Source organism: Eurytemora carolleeae, unplaced genomic scaffold, assembly GCF_000591075.1.
Source record: "Eurytemora carolleeae unplaced genomic scaffold, Eaff_2.0 scaffold746, whole genome shotgun sequence".
Classification (NCBI taxonomy): Eukaryota; Metazoa; Arthropoda; class Copepoda; order Calanoida; family Temoridae; genus Eurytemora; species Eurytemora carolleeae.
The window spans coordinates 159,529-179,539 of record NW_019396773.1 but is presented as its reverse complement, the minus strand read 5'-3'; the positions used below and the strand labels follow the sequence as shown (position 1 = coordinate 179,539).

Sequence of the window (20,011 nt, the reverse complement as noted above, 5' to 3'; positions counted from 1 at the left end):
CTCCAATTAGTAAAGAATTGTACACTTTACCTAGTTAATGCTAACCTTTCAAACAGCTCTATTATTTTGTGTAACACAGGAGTCTCTCAAAACAAGAATTTTTAAATGAACCCTAGGCCAGCGCTGAATTCATTAATAGTGATCTGTGTTACAATTCGCAAATTTAAAGGGAGTGACCGGCTATGTAAGGTAGTTGAACTGAGTATGCAGTGTTGTCGAAAACTTCTTTAGGATTCATTTGAGACATATTTCACTTTTAAAGATCTGTAAATCCTGAGTTTGAGCGCAAATTCGACGTTCAAAACTCCTGATTTGGGGTGGATACGCTTTCAGAATTAGTTTTTTTTTAAATTATTAAATAACAACAACGAAAAATAAAGTAAAAATTATACAGTAATCTAATTAGATGGCTAGGAACATATTTCACAAAAGAAATTTGTCAATAAATCAATGCTAAAATCGATTATTTCGTTTTCATTATTATATTGAATTTCTAATTTTCTTTGAATTTATTCGCAGATTTCTTCAAATTCTTTAAATGCCGTCTTTTCAATAATAATTATAGAAAATCTGCGAACATCTTTGTGAATAACGAGAAACTAGAATAATGAGATAATAGAAACTAATAATTGAACAAGATTACTTATTTTCGATGATAAGATTAATTTTTATTTTCTCAAAATGTTCCTAAACATGAGTTCCTGTAGTTTATTGTAGAATATATTTAGATTTTATGTCGTCGTTAATTAATAATTTAAAAAAAACTAATTCTGAAAGCGTATCCACCCCCAAATCAGGAGTTTTGAACGTCGAATTTGCGCTCAAACTCAGGATTTACAGACTTTTAAAAAGTGAAATATGTCTCAAATGAATCCTAAAGAAGCTTTCCACAACACTGCATACTCAATTCAACTACCTTACATAGACGGTCACTCCCTTTAAGCCAAAAAAAGAGATTTTGCTTAATCGTACCTGAATTTGAGTTAATATACGGTAATAAATGTTCTGAATTTGACTATTTCTGCCATTTATATTGAGATCCAAGGGAAAAAACTTAGTTATCAATAATTTACGGTGATTTGAAAATTGTTTTTTATTTTTCATTTGTCGTAAGAAAACCCCTGAAATTATTTTGTGTGATATCAAGCGTCTCAGATTTACAAAATCTACACAAAAGCTCTGATATAGTTTGATTAGTTAGATATCTTCAACCTTGAATTGATTTTAGTTGTAAGTATATTAGACTGTAACCAGAATGGAAACAGTCTCTTTAGTTCATATTTAGACGTATATTGTCACTGTCACTGTCCTCTGTGTACTCTGGTAATATGTGTACTCTGGTACTCTGTGTACTTTTTGTACTCTGTGTACTCTGTGTACTCTGGTACTCTGTGTACTCTGTGCCCATCAGGAAGCCCACCAGCGCCGAATTTTGTTATACCCCCTGGAATTTAATAAAAACTAAAGGGCTAGTAGATGCCTTTTTGCGCCCCGAATTTTTCCTGGGGAGGGCGCGTCCTTCAACATTTCTTGGAATACTTGTGATAAAATAAATGTGACGTCTCCCCACCCCACCCGCCATAAGTCTAACTTATATGTATCTTTGTGTAAGTGCACTATTATGCAAAAATGTAATTTCTAAGCAGTTTCAAGTTACGAGTTCATAATGCATGTTGATACTTAATTTTAATCATAATTCAGAGTTTAGAAAACAAAATATTTATTTGTTTCATAAGAATATATAACTTGGCAAACTCTACTGTTTGTTTGTCAATACCACCCACACCTTAAAAGGAACTTAAAGTAATGCAAGAGAAGAATCACAAAGCTAGGAATAGGGTCTTAACCGGAAACTCTCCCTCTCAGATCCTTATATCTTTGCAACCCAATGTCGTCAACCATAGATATTTCAAACTATAAATTCTGTTATATTAAGTAATCTAAGTTTGAAATATAAAATGTTTATACTATTAGGTTACAATCTTTTGAAAACGTTTTTAAAAAGCTTTGAAACTTTGAAAGATCTCTTACTTGACATTCTCAAAATGTGCTCATTACAGTATTTACTATCAAGCTCTCTTCTTAAGATATGAAATAACCTGTCTCTTGACTTAAAAAGAAGCCTCTCAGTATATTTTAAAAAAAAACTTTTTGAAAATTACATTACAATGTGTTATAAAGCGAATTGCTATTCATGTAAAACTAATTAGATATGTTTTAATATGCTTTGATATTTGTTGTGTACATGTCAGAAAATTACTTTAAACTCTAGTTATTCTAACAAATGTACAAACTATTTTTCATCTATATATAAATTTGGCTTGTCTGTTTGTTTGTCTGTTTGTCTGCTTGTTTGTTTGTATCCAATAAACGTCAAAACGGCTGAACCGATCGGGCCCAAATTTTTTGTGGGACATCTAGGGACCCCAGGGAAGGTTTATGAATGATCAAAATTTCAAATATTTGTCTCTATCAAAATTCGATTATCATTAAATTTTTGAAAATTTTGAAAATCCACGAAATTTTTTGTGAAAATCCGCGAATTATTTTTGTTTTGTTTTACGATGTACACAAAGAGAACATGTTCACAATTAATTTAGAAGATGGGCGCGAAGCGCCCTAAAAGCCTAGAAATAAGGGCGCGAAGCGCCTTGAATTTCTAGTAAGATAAATCGCACCCTCATTCCCTCAAATCTATTCAATTGAACTGTTTTGTTATCATTATTGAAATTAGGTGGAAAAAATAATCAGAACAGCCAGGAGCTATTTTCTACCTAATTGCTTTATACTTAAAATGTTAAAATAATTATCAATTTGTAATTATAAACTCGTTCTGTACACAGATGCATGTACTTTAGCAATAAACTTTATCTATATATCTAAGATATAAGTATTATATCATTTGAGTGTGTGTCAAAGACTCAATTCCTTTATTTAAATTATTTCTTAACATTTTTTTAAATGTTGATACAAATAATGCTTGGTTGGAAATATCTTTATACCAAAAACAGTAAAAAGAAAAACTTTACCGACCTACAGTGGTCCCTAAAATAAAGTGGAATACAGCAACGACCTACAGTGGTCCCTGAAATAAAGTGGATTACACCATCTACCTACAGTGGTCCCTAAAATAAAGTGGGAAACAACGAAAACCTTCAGTGGTCCCTGAAATAAAGTGGAATACACAAACGACCTACAATGGTCCCTGAAATAGACAGGAATACACCAACGACCTACAGTGGTCCCTGAAATATATAGGAATACACCAACGACCTACAGTGGTCCCTGAAATAAAGTGGAATACACCAACGACCTACAGTGATCCCTGAAATAGATAGGAATACACCAACGACCTACAGTGATCCCTGAAATAGATAGGAATACACCAACGACCTACAGAGGTCCCTGAAATAAATAAGAATAAAAAACCAACGACCTATAGTGGTCCCGATATAAAGTGGAATACAACAACGACCTATGTGGTTCCTGAAATTAAGTGGTGAAAACGACAACCTACAGTTTTCTCTGAAATGAAGAAAACACCCTCGACCTACACCGGCTACAGGAGCTACAGTGCATACAGGCTACAGGAGCTACAGTGCATACAGGCTACAGGAGCTACAGTGCATACGCCCTATAGATGACAATATAATTATTACAACTTCTAAGAGAAAATTGAACAACTTTTACAAGTTCTAAAAGAACATTGATATTTTTTATACTTGAAATATTTTTCGTATAACAATGTCTACATCATCCATAAAACAGAGCGTCCCATATCATATTGGATTATCTCCCAGCTTTATAACACCTAAATACGCACATAATACTCGAAAACCCTAATATTTTCTGCATGCAAATTTTCTGCTTAGTCCCGAAAATCACAATTTAAACCTACTAACGATCTATTATAATATGGGACACTCTGTATGTTAATACACGTAAAGGTTAAGTTATGTTGGAAATAGTGCAGTGTAAGTTGGCTTGATTTTGAGGGGTTTTGGACGTTTAAAAGGTTCCAAAAAATTCTAAGAAGTTTTACGAAATGCATTTTTTTGCAATTGCGTTTCTAACAATATGCCAAATTTTGCCCTAAAAAGAATATATGAAAAAAGCAAAATCTAACTTGTATAAATGATCGTTTTTTAGGTTCGTTATTCCCTTTTTTCCTAGGAGTAAAAATATTTCAAAGTTAAATAAAAGCTATTTTTAACAGATTAGAGTTTTAAAATTAAAAGTATTTAAGATAAGAGCCAAAACGATTAACAACCCTAGACTTGTATACTGAATGTACTACTACCAATGTGAATCCACGTTTCCTAGCTGTAGGGTATTTTTTATAGTGGTCAGTTTTACAGGCCGCAGTAGTATATAGTGCAGGGTGTCCCAGTAGCAGAGATTCAATGCTTGATGCACTTTTACAGGGTTCACCCTTTAATGAATGGGAGATTTTGTAATATATGTATGCTTAGTTTTTAAATTAATTTTTTTAAGCACTCTGCGAAAACAAAGCTGAAATGATATTAGGAAAATTTACGTATTTATTTTAAAATGTTACAGGGCTCATAAATATGGAACACTTTAGTTCCAGGATTAAATATACAAGATCCAGTTAACCACAGTCTTCTAATCCACGCAGCCCATAACAGAGCCTCAGAGGTATATCTAGTGGATAATCTGGTTTCTACGGGTAGAAACTAGGACAAGGTTATAAAGTAAGGCTAGATACTCAGGTTGCGCTTCATTTAGTAGAAATGTCGTCTTCATGGCAATAGACACTAAAAAATCCTCATAGTACATAGATGCTATTTGGTGAAATATGAAGTGACAACGTTGCTTGTGAGAGGGGCAAGGATTTTTTCGGTTGTCAGCTGTAAAAAGTGGAGACAATCCTTCACCTCTTCTCCACAGCAACGTTGCTGGTGAGAGGGCCGGGGAAGGATTTTCCCCGAGTGTCAGCTGTAAAAAGTGGACACAATCCTTCATCTCTTCTCCCAGCAACGTTTTCACTTCGACTTCCGCCAATAAGCTTACCATACAATCTTGCTGCAGTAAATCCAGAGTTCCGAATCCGAACAAGCATCTAGTATGTAATTTCTTTATATTTTAACAAGCAAAGTATTCAAATTAAACTTCTTTCTGTTAAATAAATTAACAGAAAAACCTTTAAGAAAATTCATCCGTAAAATCAATCCATATTCCATACGTAATACATTTCATGAATAATTATTAAGATATTATAGTTAATTGGATATTAAATACTCTTCAGGAAAATTTATTTTTGTTAATATTAACACTGTGTTAATTTAAATTAAAGATCTGTAATCTTTGAATACTAGGATACACCAGAAGTAGCATTTTCATAAGGACAAAGGATTGCTCCAAACTCTCATTTTCTTTTGATTTTGTATCCCAATGTCATAGACCTTAATTATTTCAAACTATTCATTCTGTTAGATCAATGACATATTAAAGCTTTTCACAGTCGAGTTGCAAAGATGTAGAGAATAGCAAATTTTAGTTTGTGGGAAAGCTTCATTTCTTTATTTTAAACTTCACTTAGTCAGAATTGGCAAGTTTGATCTAGTGAATATGGTAAACCCCTGAATGCACTGCATACAAAGATCTATAAAGAAGATAATGGAATAGATGCATTCTAATCTAGTCTAGACTTATTTACTGTATTATTATTGATCATCAATGCAGTTGTTAAAATACGTTGGTTGGAACAATACAAGCTGTAGGATCAATACAAACTGTAGGAATAGGTTGGATCAATACAAACTGTAGGAATAGGTCGGATAAATACAAACTGTAGGAATAGGTTGGATCAATACAAACTGTAGGAATAGGTTGGATCAATACAAACTGTAGGAATAGAATGGATCAATACAAACTGTAGAAATAGGTTGGATCAATACAAACTGTAGAAATAGGTTGGATCAATACAAACTGTAGGAATAGGTTGGATCAATACAAACTGTAGGAATAGAATGGATCAATACAAACTGTAGAAATAGGTTGGATCAATACAAATTGTAGAAATAGGTTGGATCAATACAAACTGTAGGATAGGTTGGATCAATACAAACTGTAGGAATTGGTTGGATCAATACAAACTGTAGGATAGGTCGGATAAATACAAACTGTAGGAATAGGTTTGATCAATACAAACTGAAGGAATAGGTTGGATCTATACAAACTGTAGGAATAGGTTGGATCAATACAAACTGTAGGAATAGGTTGGATCAATACAAACTGTAGGAATAAGTTGGATCAATACAAACTGTAGGAATAAGTTGGATCAATGCAAACTGTATCTATGTTATATAAAAACCGGGAAGTGAATGCATAATTTTTGTTCTTTTTAATTTAACCTGTTTTTGCTTAATCTTGCACCCGGAAAGATATGGTCAGCCTATATGTTAAGTAACCCTCAATGAGTATGACATCAAATCTCAAAAGCAATGTTAAAACATTGAAAATTATTAATCTAAATAAATGTATGCTTATTTAGTTCTGAAATTATTATATAATGGGGAAAACACGAAAAAGTTATTTCCCGTCATATGCCGCCATCCTTTCTAATTTTTAAATATTTAAACTTTGAATTCTGTTTATCAAATAATCATGAAATAATCTAAGTTTGAAATATTAAAGGTTTGATTTGATTAAAAGATATAAGTGTCAGAAAAATGTTAGTTAGTGACAAAGACTTATAATAATTCTACTTTTCTACAAAATAAAGGTAGAATTTAATGTTATTCTTTCTAAAATACATAAAGATGCAACGGCGCAATGTTAACGGCCTGATCTGTCTGTATGTCCTGAAGCGCAAGTTAAGTTATGTATCTTGTTCCTTTCTAAAGAATTTAGAATATTTGCCTAGTTCGTCGCAGGACAGGACCGGGGTCAGACTAAACTTATCCTGGAGAAACCAACCTTTAATTATCCGTATTATGTACACAAATCTATAGTGAATGCGGTACATAATTCTGATCAATTCATCCAGTAGAATTGTACACAAGCAGTACGGTACAAAAACAACTTTAGTATATAAAACTACTTCTGCAGGACATAACTACCACGTGATCTAAGAAGAAAGATTTCTACAATGTAAAAATGCTACTTGAACAGTCATAATTAAAGGTATGTTTTTTTATACAGGGCAAGTGTCATAATAAACATTTGAATCAACTGTGGCGGTTTCTCATATCTTTGTTCCAGTCGGTGATAAAATATTAACACCTAAAACTACTGGTTTGGAGAATGCCACGATGTATTCTATGTAAAAAAGCGACATAATTAATATTTTTCAAAAATTAGAATTTGTTAAATAATATAAAAAATGTACTTTATAATTTTTTAACTTTTAACTTTAATAACTTTGTTTTATTAAGGGAAAAATGTACTTAAAGCAAAAAGAAACCTAACCTTTTGTGATTTCCAAAATGTGTTCCCAATCCCAAGTACATATTTTTTATTAACAGTTATATTCACTTCTCATGAAGATTATCTTTTTTGATGAATATTACATTATTTAACACCGTAGCGCAGCGCAAATTATTACGCCGAAATATTCATGAAAAGATAATAATCTAGGTAAAGTTAGTGAAATCGATGAAAGAAATGATGAGTTCGAAATTTAATTAACCAAAGCTTTCTCCGGGTTCACCATTACTATTTTTTAAGTTGTCGAGTTTAAAATTTAAAAAAACTCTCATATTTATTTATTTAATTATTATTTAATCAAGCATCTCTTAAATTCTAATATTTTTGATATTATGTTTGTCGCTTTCAAACAAAAAGTTTTTAATTTCGAAATGCTCACGTTAATTTTGATATTATTATGTTATAGTATGCTCAGTTTTATAAAATGAATTATTTTATGCACCTCCATGATTTATAACAATTTCTCTTGAATTATTTATTTTTGAATATGGCGCCTGTCAGTGCCTTGTCAGTGCTTGCGTAAATTAAGCGTGTTTTTGTGAATGTTGACTTAAATAAAATTGAATTAAATTAGTATTAAACGGTCCTCTATATGCTGCTCAAGTTACCCGGATTTAACTTGAAGGATAAAACACGTCCTTTCTACAAAGCAAGATCAAAATTGTAGAACGTTTACACATTTTTGGGTCATTTTGTCAAATATGTACATGAAAAAAACAGCCAAAAACAATCTAAAAACAAACGTGTTATAACAATCGCTTTTAATAGTTTTTACTTTTTTTGATAGAAAAAATATTGCATAGTTTAATACAAACAAATTAGAATTTTTAAAAAGACGAAAGAAACCGCTTAACTAATCTATATATAAATTTGGCTTCTCTGTCTGTCTGTCTGTCTGTTAGTTTGTTTGTATCCAATAAACGTCAAAACGGCTGAACCGATCGGGCCCAAATTTTTTGTGGGACATCACGTGACCACAGGGAAGGTTTATGAATGATAAAAATTTTAAAAAAGTGTTTTAAAGGTTTTTAATTTGTAAAAAATTTATTGAAAATCCGCGAATTTTTTTTTTTTAAATCCGAAAAAAATTTTCTTCTTTGTTTTAAAATGTAAACAAAAAGAACATGTTCACAATTTAAATAGAAGACGGACGCGAAGCGCCCTAAAAGCCTAGTATGCTTATACTCCATCATTATATAACATGGAATGAAATTTTTCAATCCCGAACAATATGAATCCCCTAAAGTCTAGTTAACTTGTGTCCATTATCCTTCCCTTTAAATCCATTTTACTAACTGAACATGTTCTAGGTTAAGATGAATAAGATTCAGACCTTCTTAATCTTCCTGGTGGTGGGGCTTGGGATTGTCTGCATAGCCCTTATCATAGCCCTGGTTCAGGCAGGGTTTTCATCTACTGCACAGGTAGGGTTTTCACAGCATAACTTTACACGCTTATAGCGCCTCCTTCCTATCTTCAAAATTATTTTTTCATTTCGCATTCTCTTCTTTTTTTACACAAGACTTGATATGTCCGTTTACTTTCTCAGACTCATAAATGTCACGATGCAAACTTTGTGCAAACTTTTTATAAATTGAAAGCAAATTGAACAATGGACTTGTGTACTATACAGAATTCAATGTAAATACAAAATAAAGAAAAATTTAAATTTTAAATCTACACTCTATTTTTGTTTGGAAGGGGGGGGGTTTATAAAAAGATTTTATTAACATTTTTACCATTCTTTAAAAGGATCAAATAAATACATAAAAAGTTTGAAGGGAGTAAAAAAAATTCCCCTTATTATCCCATGAGCTAGGAAATTTTGATTAAACGGGCCAGACTTAAAACGATTAGATTAAGTGATAAGGCCATTCTCCCCTTGGAAAACTTTATTCTATCTTTTGTCAAATTTCAGAATTTTCGACCACTACTAGATTTGTAGAACCACGAAAAGAGAAAGGACTCATCATATTTAATTGATTTGAATCAGTTTCATGCATTTAAAAGTTTTTGGGTCTGAAGAATGAAAGTTAAAGATTCTTCACACACTAATTCCTAAACCGCTGTCTTCGCTTAAAAAAAGTTTGAAATATGAAAGAGCAATTTTTTATGTATAATCTATTTTTAGAGATCCTCAGATGAATCAGATTATGAGACTACAACTGAACCTGAACCTGTGGGAGTAGAACCATGGGAGCGTAATGTTAGACTTCCAAAACATTTAATTCCTCTTCATTACGAGCTTTATCTACACCCTGATCTAGGTAAACTCTATATCTACACCCTGATCTAGGTAAACTCTATATCTACACCCTGATCTAGGTAAACTCTATATCTACACTCTGATCTAGGTAACCTCTATATCTACACCCTGATCTAGGTAAACTCTATATATACACCCTGATTTAGGTAAACTCTATATCTACACCCTGATTTAGGTAAACTCTATATCTACATCCTGATCTAGGTATACTCTATATCTACACCCTGATCTAGGTAAACTCTATATATACACCCTGATTTAGGTTAATATTAAGTGACCCTCCATTTAAAAAATAGGGTCATGTCAGATTCACAACAAAGGTATCCTTGAAACGTAGAATATATTTTCGGTTTTCTAACTTCAAAAGTACAGGCACACAACATGACTACAGTCAAGGAAATTGCAGAACAATGTCGTCAATTATAATTAAGCTTGAATAACGAGTAGTTTATTGTAAACTTTAATAAAATTATATTCTTTGCATGAAAATTTGGCTTATAATGTTGACTTAAATATATAAATAATATATTAATATAATTTTTGAGTTAGCAATTAACAATAAACAAATGTACTCTCCTAACTGTACAAATAACATATACTGCATGTACCTACAGTACGCGCCATCGGTTCGGTATTACTTACACACACTCTTTTGGTATACACACACATATACATGACGTTTCCGCCCCCCTGACTATAGCAGAGATCGACAAGTCACCTTTATAGAGAAACCATAGTTAAGAATAAGTTATAAAGTTAAAAAACATGAATTCTTCATTCATTCTTAAGTGTACAAAGCTTTTAAGGGAACCGTTGTAAATAGGTTGGCATTTTTAAAGAAAACTAAATGGAAATAAGAAATTAACACAATCTGTTGGACACAACAAATACGGATTAGTACTGTATGAAGTGTTGAAGAATACAAAAGTTCCAAGAACAGCATGCGCAACTCGAAATTAGTTAGAATCCTTACTTAACATTTCTGGGATTTTATAAACCTCTGAATTATGTTGCAGCAAACCAAGGATGCAATGTAATGCACATAAAACAGTTTATGAGGCTCACGTAAGCCAGGGAATGTTTAGTGCACACAAATTGAAAATATAAAAGTTTTTCATTTTAAATATTTTTAGTTGATATGTCGAGGTTACCCAAGGCATGCTGTTGTCTAAAGATAAAAATATTACATTTTAAAATAAATTAAAGTTGTACTTCATTGTATTTTTTCTTTTATTAATATATAGAGAAAAAATGCGTTCTGTTTAAAAAAAAGTCATATTCATAAAAAATTCAAAGATTGGAAATATTCAATTTCGTCTTTCTTAAGAATTAACATTGTAATAACTAATATCAAAATAATAAAGCTTGTTTAAATATTAAATTTCTACAAGCTAGATGATCGGTAAAGATAGATAATTGTACCTTGTACAAGGTGTCCCAAAAAACTGAGGAAATAATTTTCGTTCAATTTTTACAATCAAGGCGTCATTAGAAAGCTTTATTCAGTTATGTTTTCTTTCTAGTTCTCATACTTTTTGTTACAACCAATTCTTTGGTCGTAAGTTGAAATATTTTTAGCATATATTTTTGAATATTGGTTTTAACAATATTTTTACAAAATTGAATAAATCATGAGATGATAACAGTTGCTGGTTATTTGCAATCTCTGTATTTCCACAGTCTCAATTCTCTTGCTCTTGTTTGTGTTTAATCGATTTTACAGTTAATTTTGAAAAGAAAGCAAAGAATTTTTTTGTGGCATCCCTGCAAAACGCCGTTTGTAATTCTTACAAGCTCAGACCCTTTCATGACCTTGCTCTCTCAATCTTTTTCTGGAATCATTTTTCTTTCAAAACCATTATCATTACTAAAACATCATGTATTTTCCTATACAACGATACCTTGGACGACATTGTTCGCCTATTCAATTACCTAATTTCTTAAACCTATCATAAAAATGGATCAATAACAAATTCAGGCTTAAATATCATTTCTGAAGTAAAAATATTCTTATTTAAAGTGATGATTCTTTGAAAGATTTTTTTCTCGTAATTTCAGATTCATAAAAAATGTTTAATTTATGTGCCCAGAGCTGAAAACTTCAGAATGGTGGATATCAGGATTAAGGCTTAAACCACTCTTTTTCTTAATATCGAGATTAAATATTGCTTGATTAATGCATGACTTTAAACTTCAGATTAATTATTCGACGGGATATCTGGATATTTCATTCTAAAGTTTTCAGCTCAGGTGGGTTAGATAAAAAATTTGTTGAAAATCCGAGCTGTGGATTCTACCAACTGATTTCAAAAACAAAACTGAAAAAAAAAATATATTTTTGGTCTCGGCAAGGTTCTATTCGTGTTTTTTTAATTTTTTTCAGATTGTTCCAGCTCCAACAGTAACACCGATCTAACATTTTAGATAAAAAAGAAACCTTATACTGGAAGCTTATGATTTAAAAAAAAATTCGAAAATCTTTTTAAAAAATTTTATTTTACGAACGAAAAAAAATGAAAAATCTAAAATTTGAAAAATCCGGGAAATCGATTTTCGACTAATGCAACAAAAAAGTATGAGAACTAGAAGGAAAACAATTACTTCATAAAATAACTGAATATATGTAAAGCTTTTTAATGACACATTGATGTAAAAATGGAACTGCACAGTTATTTTTGCGACACCCTGTATTTATACAAGAAAATTCTCTTTTAAATACAGTACATGCTATTAAAACATAAACAAAAAAAATCTGAATACCACTGGGTGAGTCAAAAAAAAGTGTGTTTAGTGGCGCCTGGTTAAAAATTTTTACCTTTTTTTGTGCAACTCTCCTGTATGGTGATTTTTCAATATTTTTGGAAAATTTTAATTTTTTTGGCACTCCAGTTGGCCAGAAAAAAATCTGCGAACCAAAAATCAAAATCAAAACTTAAGAGAAGCAAAATATGTTTAATAAATTTTTTCTATCGAAATCTAAAATTTTATAAAGATTAAATCACAGATTCACAGAAAATTAAATTCGCAAAACTGTAATCAGAAAATTCACAATTTTCAGTCCTGTTCTCATTTTAAAAATTAAACCAGAACTGAAAATTGCGAATTTTCTTTTTACAATTCTGTGATTTAATCTTTATAAAATTTTAAATTTCGATAGAAATAATCTATTTATACATTTTTGCTCTTCTGAACTTTTGATTTTGAGAGAAAAAAAAGGTTTGCTGATTTTTTTGGACCATTGGAGTACCAAAAAATAAAAAATTTTCAAAAAATATTGATAAAGCACCATACAGAAGAGTTGCACGAAAAAAGGTACACTTTTGCAGCAAGCGCCGCTAATCACACTTTTTTTTTACTCACCCTGTACAGTCAAAACATTCGACGTATTTTAGCTTTCCTATGTAAGGCAACACCACAAAAAAATCATTTACAAAGACGATTTCTGAATCGTCGCTAAATTCATATGTTTATTGGGACCTCCCGTAACTTTTGTAAATTCCATAAACCAACAGTATTCACAGTTGTTGGAAAAGAATAAAAGAGTTGCAGTTAACAAAGTGATCTTTTTAGAAACTGGAGTATTCTCTGGTAGTGTTAGGACGGATATCAATGCTATGGACAAGGTGTCCTACATCCTCACACACATCAACGATTTGAGCATCACCAGCACCCGACTTCAGGATGAAGGAGGACAAGATATCAAGCTCTTATCCTCGTTCGAGTACAAGAAGAACCAGTTCTGGGTCGTGCTCCCAGAGACAGAGCTGGGACCTGGAAACTATTCCTTATACCTGGAGTTCAACGGTAGCCTGACCAAGGGTATAGTAGGGTTCTACCGGAGCTTGTATAAGAATGCTGCTGGCGAACAGGTTCCTATTGCAACCTCGAAGTTCCAACCAACCTACGCTAGGAAAGCGTTTCCTTGTTTTGACGAACCATCCTTTAAATCTACCTTTACAACCAGCCTGGTTCGACCTAGCTCTGGGTACATAGCTCTCTCTAACATGCCGGAGGAGAGCTCTGAACCTGATTCTCCGGGTCCTGGTTTGACTGTGGTAAAGTTTCAGAAATCTGTTCCAATGGTGACTTACCTTCGCCTGTTTTATTGTCTGTGACTTTCATTATCAGGTATAAATCATTGTTACTATTATTGTTATTTCTTCTATTTCAGGAGAAACTAACGGAGGTTCATAATACAAGGTTTCGTGTGTATGCAACCCCCCAACAACACGATACAGTAACCTACGCTCTAGATATAGGAGCAAATATTACAGATTACTTTACAAACTACTTTGGTCTACCCTACCCTCTACCTAAGCAGGATATGATCGCAATTCCGGACTTTGTCTCTGGAGCCATGGAACATTGGGGACTTATAACTTACAGGTATCATAGAACACTGGGACTTATTACTTACAGGTATCATAGAACACTGGGGACTTATTACATAAATGTATCTTGAACATTTGGGACTTGTTACTTACAGGTATCATGGAACTCTGGAGACATAAAACATACAAGTAGCTTGGAACACTTGGGACTTAAAACATTTAAGTATGATGGACCACTGGGGACTTAAAACAATTTAAGTAGCATGGAACACTGGGGACTTAAAACATACACGTAGCATGAAACACTGGGGACTTAAAACATTCAAGTAGCATGGAACACTGGGGACTTAAACATTCAAGTAGCATGGAACACTGGGGGCTTAAACATTCAAGTATCATAGAACACTGGGGACTTAAGCATTCAAGTAGCATGGAACACTGGGGACTTAAACATTCAAGTAGCATGGAACACTGGGGACTTAAACATTCAAGTAGCATGGAACACTGGGGACTTAAACATTCAAGTATCATGGAACACTGTGGACTTAAACATTCAAGTAGCATGGAACACTGGGGACTTAAACATTCAAGTAGCATGGAACACTGGGGGCTTAAACATTCAAGTATCATGGAACACTGGGGACTTAAACATTCAAGTATCATGGAACACTGGGGGCTTAAACATTCAAGTAGCATGGAACACTGGGGACTTAAACATTCAAGTAGCATGGAACAACGGGGACTTATTTCATGTAATTCAAATAGCCTAGCATCATTATTATTTCAAACTATGAATTCTGTTAAATCAAATAATCTAAGTTAGAAATATTAAAGGTTTACGCCATCATGTTGTTAAGATATTGGAACAAGAAACTGGAGTTTGGGGCAAAGACTTCATTTCTTTTTCATTAAAAAAAGAAATTTTCAATATTTTAGGATCATGTAGCAGCTTCAGTTCATTTAAATTAGGTTTTTCTTTATTAAATAATCATCTTTCTAATCCTAGAGAAACGAACCTGTTGTATGATCCTGCTGAATCCAGTACTGCCAACAAGCAAAGGGTTGCTGTTGTTGTGTCTCACGAGCTCGCTCATCAATGGTTCGGTAACCTTGTCACCCTGGAGTGGTGGGACGATCTTTGGTAGAATTTTTTTCAGAATTGGAAATTTATAAAGTTTTTCCTAAACTTGTAACCCACTGAAAAACAATGAAAGCTATGCATATTATTTTTTAAACCCTTTAAAGGACTTTAGACGTAATCTCAAATGGCCCTCCATTTAAAAGGCCATGCCCGATTAACAACGGTAGCCTTTAAATCTGTGTCTAATCAAGTATTTATGAGATATAGACTTAATATCTTTTTAAAGGGACCGTTCACTTAAATGGGTAATTTCAGGGTAAACTAGACAGCCTATTCGCTGTTGATTGGTAATAGTCTTACTTTTCAAAGACAACTGTGGCCGGAGAATAAGCCGATTTTTCGTTCAGAATTCGAGCGCAAAGGGACGGTCCCTCTCAATAGACACTAGTTGATGTTTTTATCCGTATGTTGTGAATCAAAATAAATTTCGATTATAAAATTAAACTGTAGTATCTCATCGTTAATTGTAAATGTCATTATTTTTTTTATTTTTTTGTTTTTTAACTTTCTATTTCTAAAATAACACTATTTTATTGCATTCAAAATTGTGTATTGCCTGTGTAAAAAGCTGAATTGAACGCGGCATGACAAATGAAAAGTTGTGCACATACGGGAACAAAATCTACAAAATCTACGAACCAAAATACGAGTAATGATTAATTGATTGTCGTAGAGACGTCGTCTTTGTAAACACATTTTACATGTTTTAATACGAAAAACGTAAATTTCTTGCTAACTCAAATATCAAAAGTTTTCATATTTTAGCACATAATAACGAACACATAATGACATTAAAATATAATAAATTTAAATGTTATTGGGCTGCTGTTACTGTAAAAAGCATCAAATAGTGTCTGTAGAGAGGGACCGTCTCTTTGCGCTCGAATTCTGAACGAAAAATCTGCTTTTACTCCGGCCACAGTTGTCTTTGAAAAGTAAGACTAATATTACCAATCAAGAGCGAATAGGCTGTTTAGTTTACCCTGAAATTACCCAAATAAGTGAACGGTCCCTTTAACTGTGGTTTATAAATTAAGTAACTTGCGTGTTTTTCTTTTTTGCCTAAATATATAAGGAAACTGTCAGAATTAAACATTTTTCAAGCAAGAAAACGATATCATCTACATTATTTATCAAGGGTCATCAAGGGCACTGTTGTGAATCGGAGTTTCCCCTCTTTAAACTGAAAAATGATTTGGAATTACAACGAGACAAAAGGATGGATCTTGTTTTGACTAAAAGCTAGACAAACTAAGTTCATTTAAATTAAAAGGTGACCTATAGACAATCCTTCTTCTTTTAGGATACAGCTTTAACTAGAAAACTGTGGACTAGGAAGACGAAATTGATGCAATAATGAAGTGTTTTTGATGTTGTTTAAAAAACAAATAGTTTTACTGATATCTTCTCAAATCACTTGTTAAGTGAATTGAGTTTTTTTACACTGCACAACTGCTGTGGCTCATGTTCATGAGACTATTTAAAATCATAATTAGATAGAAGTCGATTTCCTATTTCAGAGTTTTCTGGTTCTCACTGTACTCTAAAAACATGATAAACATCCAGGTTGAACGAAGGGTTTGCAAGTTATATGGAGTACAAGGGTGTAGCAAACTACCACGGAGATTGGGAGATTAAGGAACAATTTCTCTCCTCAGATCTACATAGAGTTCTAGATCTAGATGCAACTGTCAATTCTCATCCTATAGTTCAGGTTGGAACACTTTTCATTCAGTGGTAGGCGTTTATATCAATACAATGAAGACGACTTTTCTATTTAAAATTTCGTTTCTGACAAGCTTTTATCTAATTACAAGTTGTCAAGTTAGCTGTTAGTTCTCTTTGTTTCCATGCTGTTTGAAAGATTAGTAGGAATAAAACGTTGAAATTGAAAGTCTAAGATACGATACCACCAGAAAAATATTTTCCTTTGTTATTCCTTAAAATTAAAAACTAAATACCAATCCTTGGCGTAATATCTTATATAGCAGAAGCATTAAAATGGCAATTTTGAATTATTACTTATTATTTATTTATTATTTATCAGGAGGTTTCACACCCGGATCAGATTACGGAGATATTTGACGCTATCTCCTACAACAAGGGCGCCAGTGTGCTCAGGATGTTGGAGAACTTCATGGGAGAAACTGAGTTCCAGGCCGGGGTTCATAACTTCCTGGAGAAGTATCAATATGCCAATGCTGTAACCCAGGATCTCTGGATGGAACTGGAGAAGGTTTCTACAGATAAACTTGCCGTCTCTAGTATCATGGACTGCTGGACTAGACAGATGGGTTATCCTTTACTCCAGGTGATCAAGGTATCTCCGACCAGGTACAGGGTGTCTCAGACTAGATATCTCAAGGACCAATCAGCTGACCAGGGAACTAGCAGTCCCTACGGATACAAGTGGGATGTTCCTCTCACCTGGATAACTGAAACCAATCCTGAACCTGTTTTAAAGTTTCTCTACAGAAATGAGGATTTTATTGATATCGATTTGACAAACGGATCAACCTGGATCAAATTCAACGTTGGTCAGTTTGGTTTCTACCGTGTCAACTATCCCCTGGAGGATTGGGAGAACCTGGCTCAGGTATTAGTTTCCAACCCGACCTCCCTCTCCTCCGTAGATAGAGCATCCCTGCTCAATGATGCATTCTCCCTGGCAGAGTCAGGACATATACCCTATACAATACCACTCAGTATGACTAAATATATGTCACAGGAGACCAGTCTAGTTGCCTGGGAGACAGTGTTTGAGAAGATGGTAAACATGAAGAAGTTGTTGGTTTTTACTCCAACTTATCCTCTACTCCAGGAGTATATCAGAGATCTAGTGAACGTACACTACTCCAGGCTAGGCTGGGAGCAGACGGGAACACATGCAGAGAAGCTGAACAGAAACAATATTATCAACCTTGCCTGTGATAGTGGACTCAAGGATTGTAACGATCAAGCTGCTAAACTATTCCAAGCCTGGATTGCAGACCCAGAAATGTTTATTTCTCCTGATCTAAGAACTGCTGTATACAGGTTTGGGATGGCTGCAGCCGGAGATCCTGAAAACTGGGAAATTGTTTTCCAAAGATTTCTGGCAGAACAAAATGCCCAGGAGAAGAAGAAATTATTGTATGGTTTGGCTCAGGTTAAGGAACCCTGGATACTTCACAGATTTCTCCAGCTCGCCAAGAATGAGTCTAATGTAAGATCTCAGGATTTCTTCACTGTTCTGAGCTACGTGAGCGGTAACTCCGCTGGTAATCCTATAGTCTGGAGATATATGCAGGAGGAATGGGAGAACATGGTGGAAAGGTTCTCTTTAAACGACAGATACCTGGGAAATCTACCAAAATCCATCACCTATGATTTCTCCACCAGGTTCCAGCTTGATCAGGTAAAATCCTTCTTCAAGAAATATCCCGAGGCCGGAGCTGGAGCTAGATCCAGGAAACAAGCAGCGGAACATATTCAACTCAATATCAAATGGATCGAAGACCATAGTAGTGTGATTCATTCTTGGTTAAAGAACAGAACCAAAACATAGGAAGTAAACTCATAGTTTCAGATTACAAGAATTAAAGGGACTGTAAGCGTTACTTTAGGTGACCCTTTATGCAAAGATAGCAATACCCGATTTACAACGGTACTCTTGAAACCTTAATCTGATAATAAAAAATGTGGAAGATTATGTCGTTCTTCTGACGCTAAAAGTGTGCATATTTTTGAATTTCTTATAAGAGTAAGAAATATGTGATTCACTTTTGCAAAGAACCTGTTATTGAAAATAACAGCAATTAAAACATGATCAAAACAAGCTTTTAAGAGTACCGTTGTCAATCGGGTATTGCCATCTTTGCATGAAGGGTCACTTGAAATTACGCTCACAGTCCCTTTAACAGCAGGATTAAATCCTAAAAGAGCAACGAAGATTGGAAAAGAAAGACTGATGGACAGAAATTAAGGATTTATTTATTTAATTTTGAATAGTTCATCCGTTGTTAGGATCAACTATTCTTTAATTTTATACAAGGTTTCCAGAAAACATATTAGACTAAAATAGTGATTGAAATTGTTGAAAATCTCATTACTTTTGGGTAACCCTGTTCCTGTATTCCTTGTCTGCTTGATTTATCCCTCATTTTGAAACTTTTATTTTTCCAGGTTTTCATATTTTACTTCCTTCATGCACAACCACAATAGTCTTACCTTTCACTTTTAAGAAACTTCTATTTCCCAGGACCTTTTTTGTACTTTATGTCAACTTGAAAACATTGTTACTTCTCAAACTTGATCAAAATACGCTAAATTGTTTGTATAATTACTATATAACGTATTAAGTTTTTATAAATCAAATATATGTATGTATTTAAATTAATTTAGTTTCTTTAAGAATGCTGCAACAGTTTTGATTTAGTTTTTATGATTTATGAAAAGTAATTGGAAAAGTACTCATCATGAACAACTTTATGAATAACTTTAGTACTGCCAGGTCAAAAATGTCGTCTTCTTATTGTGTTTTTATAATTACCGAAGATATGAATGAATTACCAATTTCGGTTTTATTAATATCTATGAAAAAATCTTAACATCTCAGGTATTTTTGAAAGCAAAAAAGTAGCAGACCACATTTTGGAAATAGCAGGACTAGGGTCGTCTAGTGATTATTGTTCGATGGATAATATTTCTAAAATTAGGTTGCCATATTAATGCCACAAACTATTTCAAAGGTCACAAAGACGATTTTTAAATCTTCTATCGATTGTCAGACCGGATATTCCGCTTTATTAGGATTATCGCTGTATCAACCTAACTTTAATA

General features: G+C 33.2%; 1 protein-coding gene across 1 annotated transcript; it reads left to right on the top strand.

Annotated features, from left to right (window-relative positions):
• Positions 1 to 6,779: 6,779 nt before the first annotated feature.
• LOC111708522 (glutamyl aminopeptidase-like) lies at positions 6,780 to 19,564 on the top strand. The gene is given in 9 exon segments (XM_023481925.1): positions 6,780 to 7,149; positions 8,763 to 8,876; positions 9,584 to 9,719; positions 13,289 to 13,812; positions 13,814 to 13,846; positions 13,893 to 14,104; positions 15,056 to 15,190; positions 16,757 to 16,904; positions 17,238 to 19,564. Coding segments are annotated over 8 exon segments (2,796 nt in total). The 5' UTR covers positions 6,780 to 7,149; positions 8,763 to 8,768; the 3' UTR covers positions 18,738 to 19,564.
• The last annotated feature ends 447 nt before the right edge of the window (positions 19,565 to 20,011 follow it).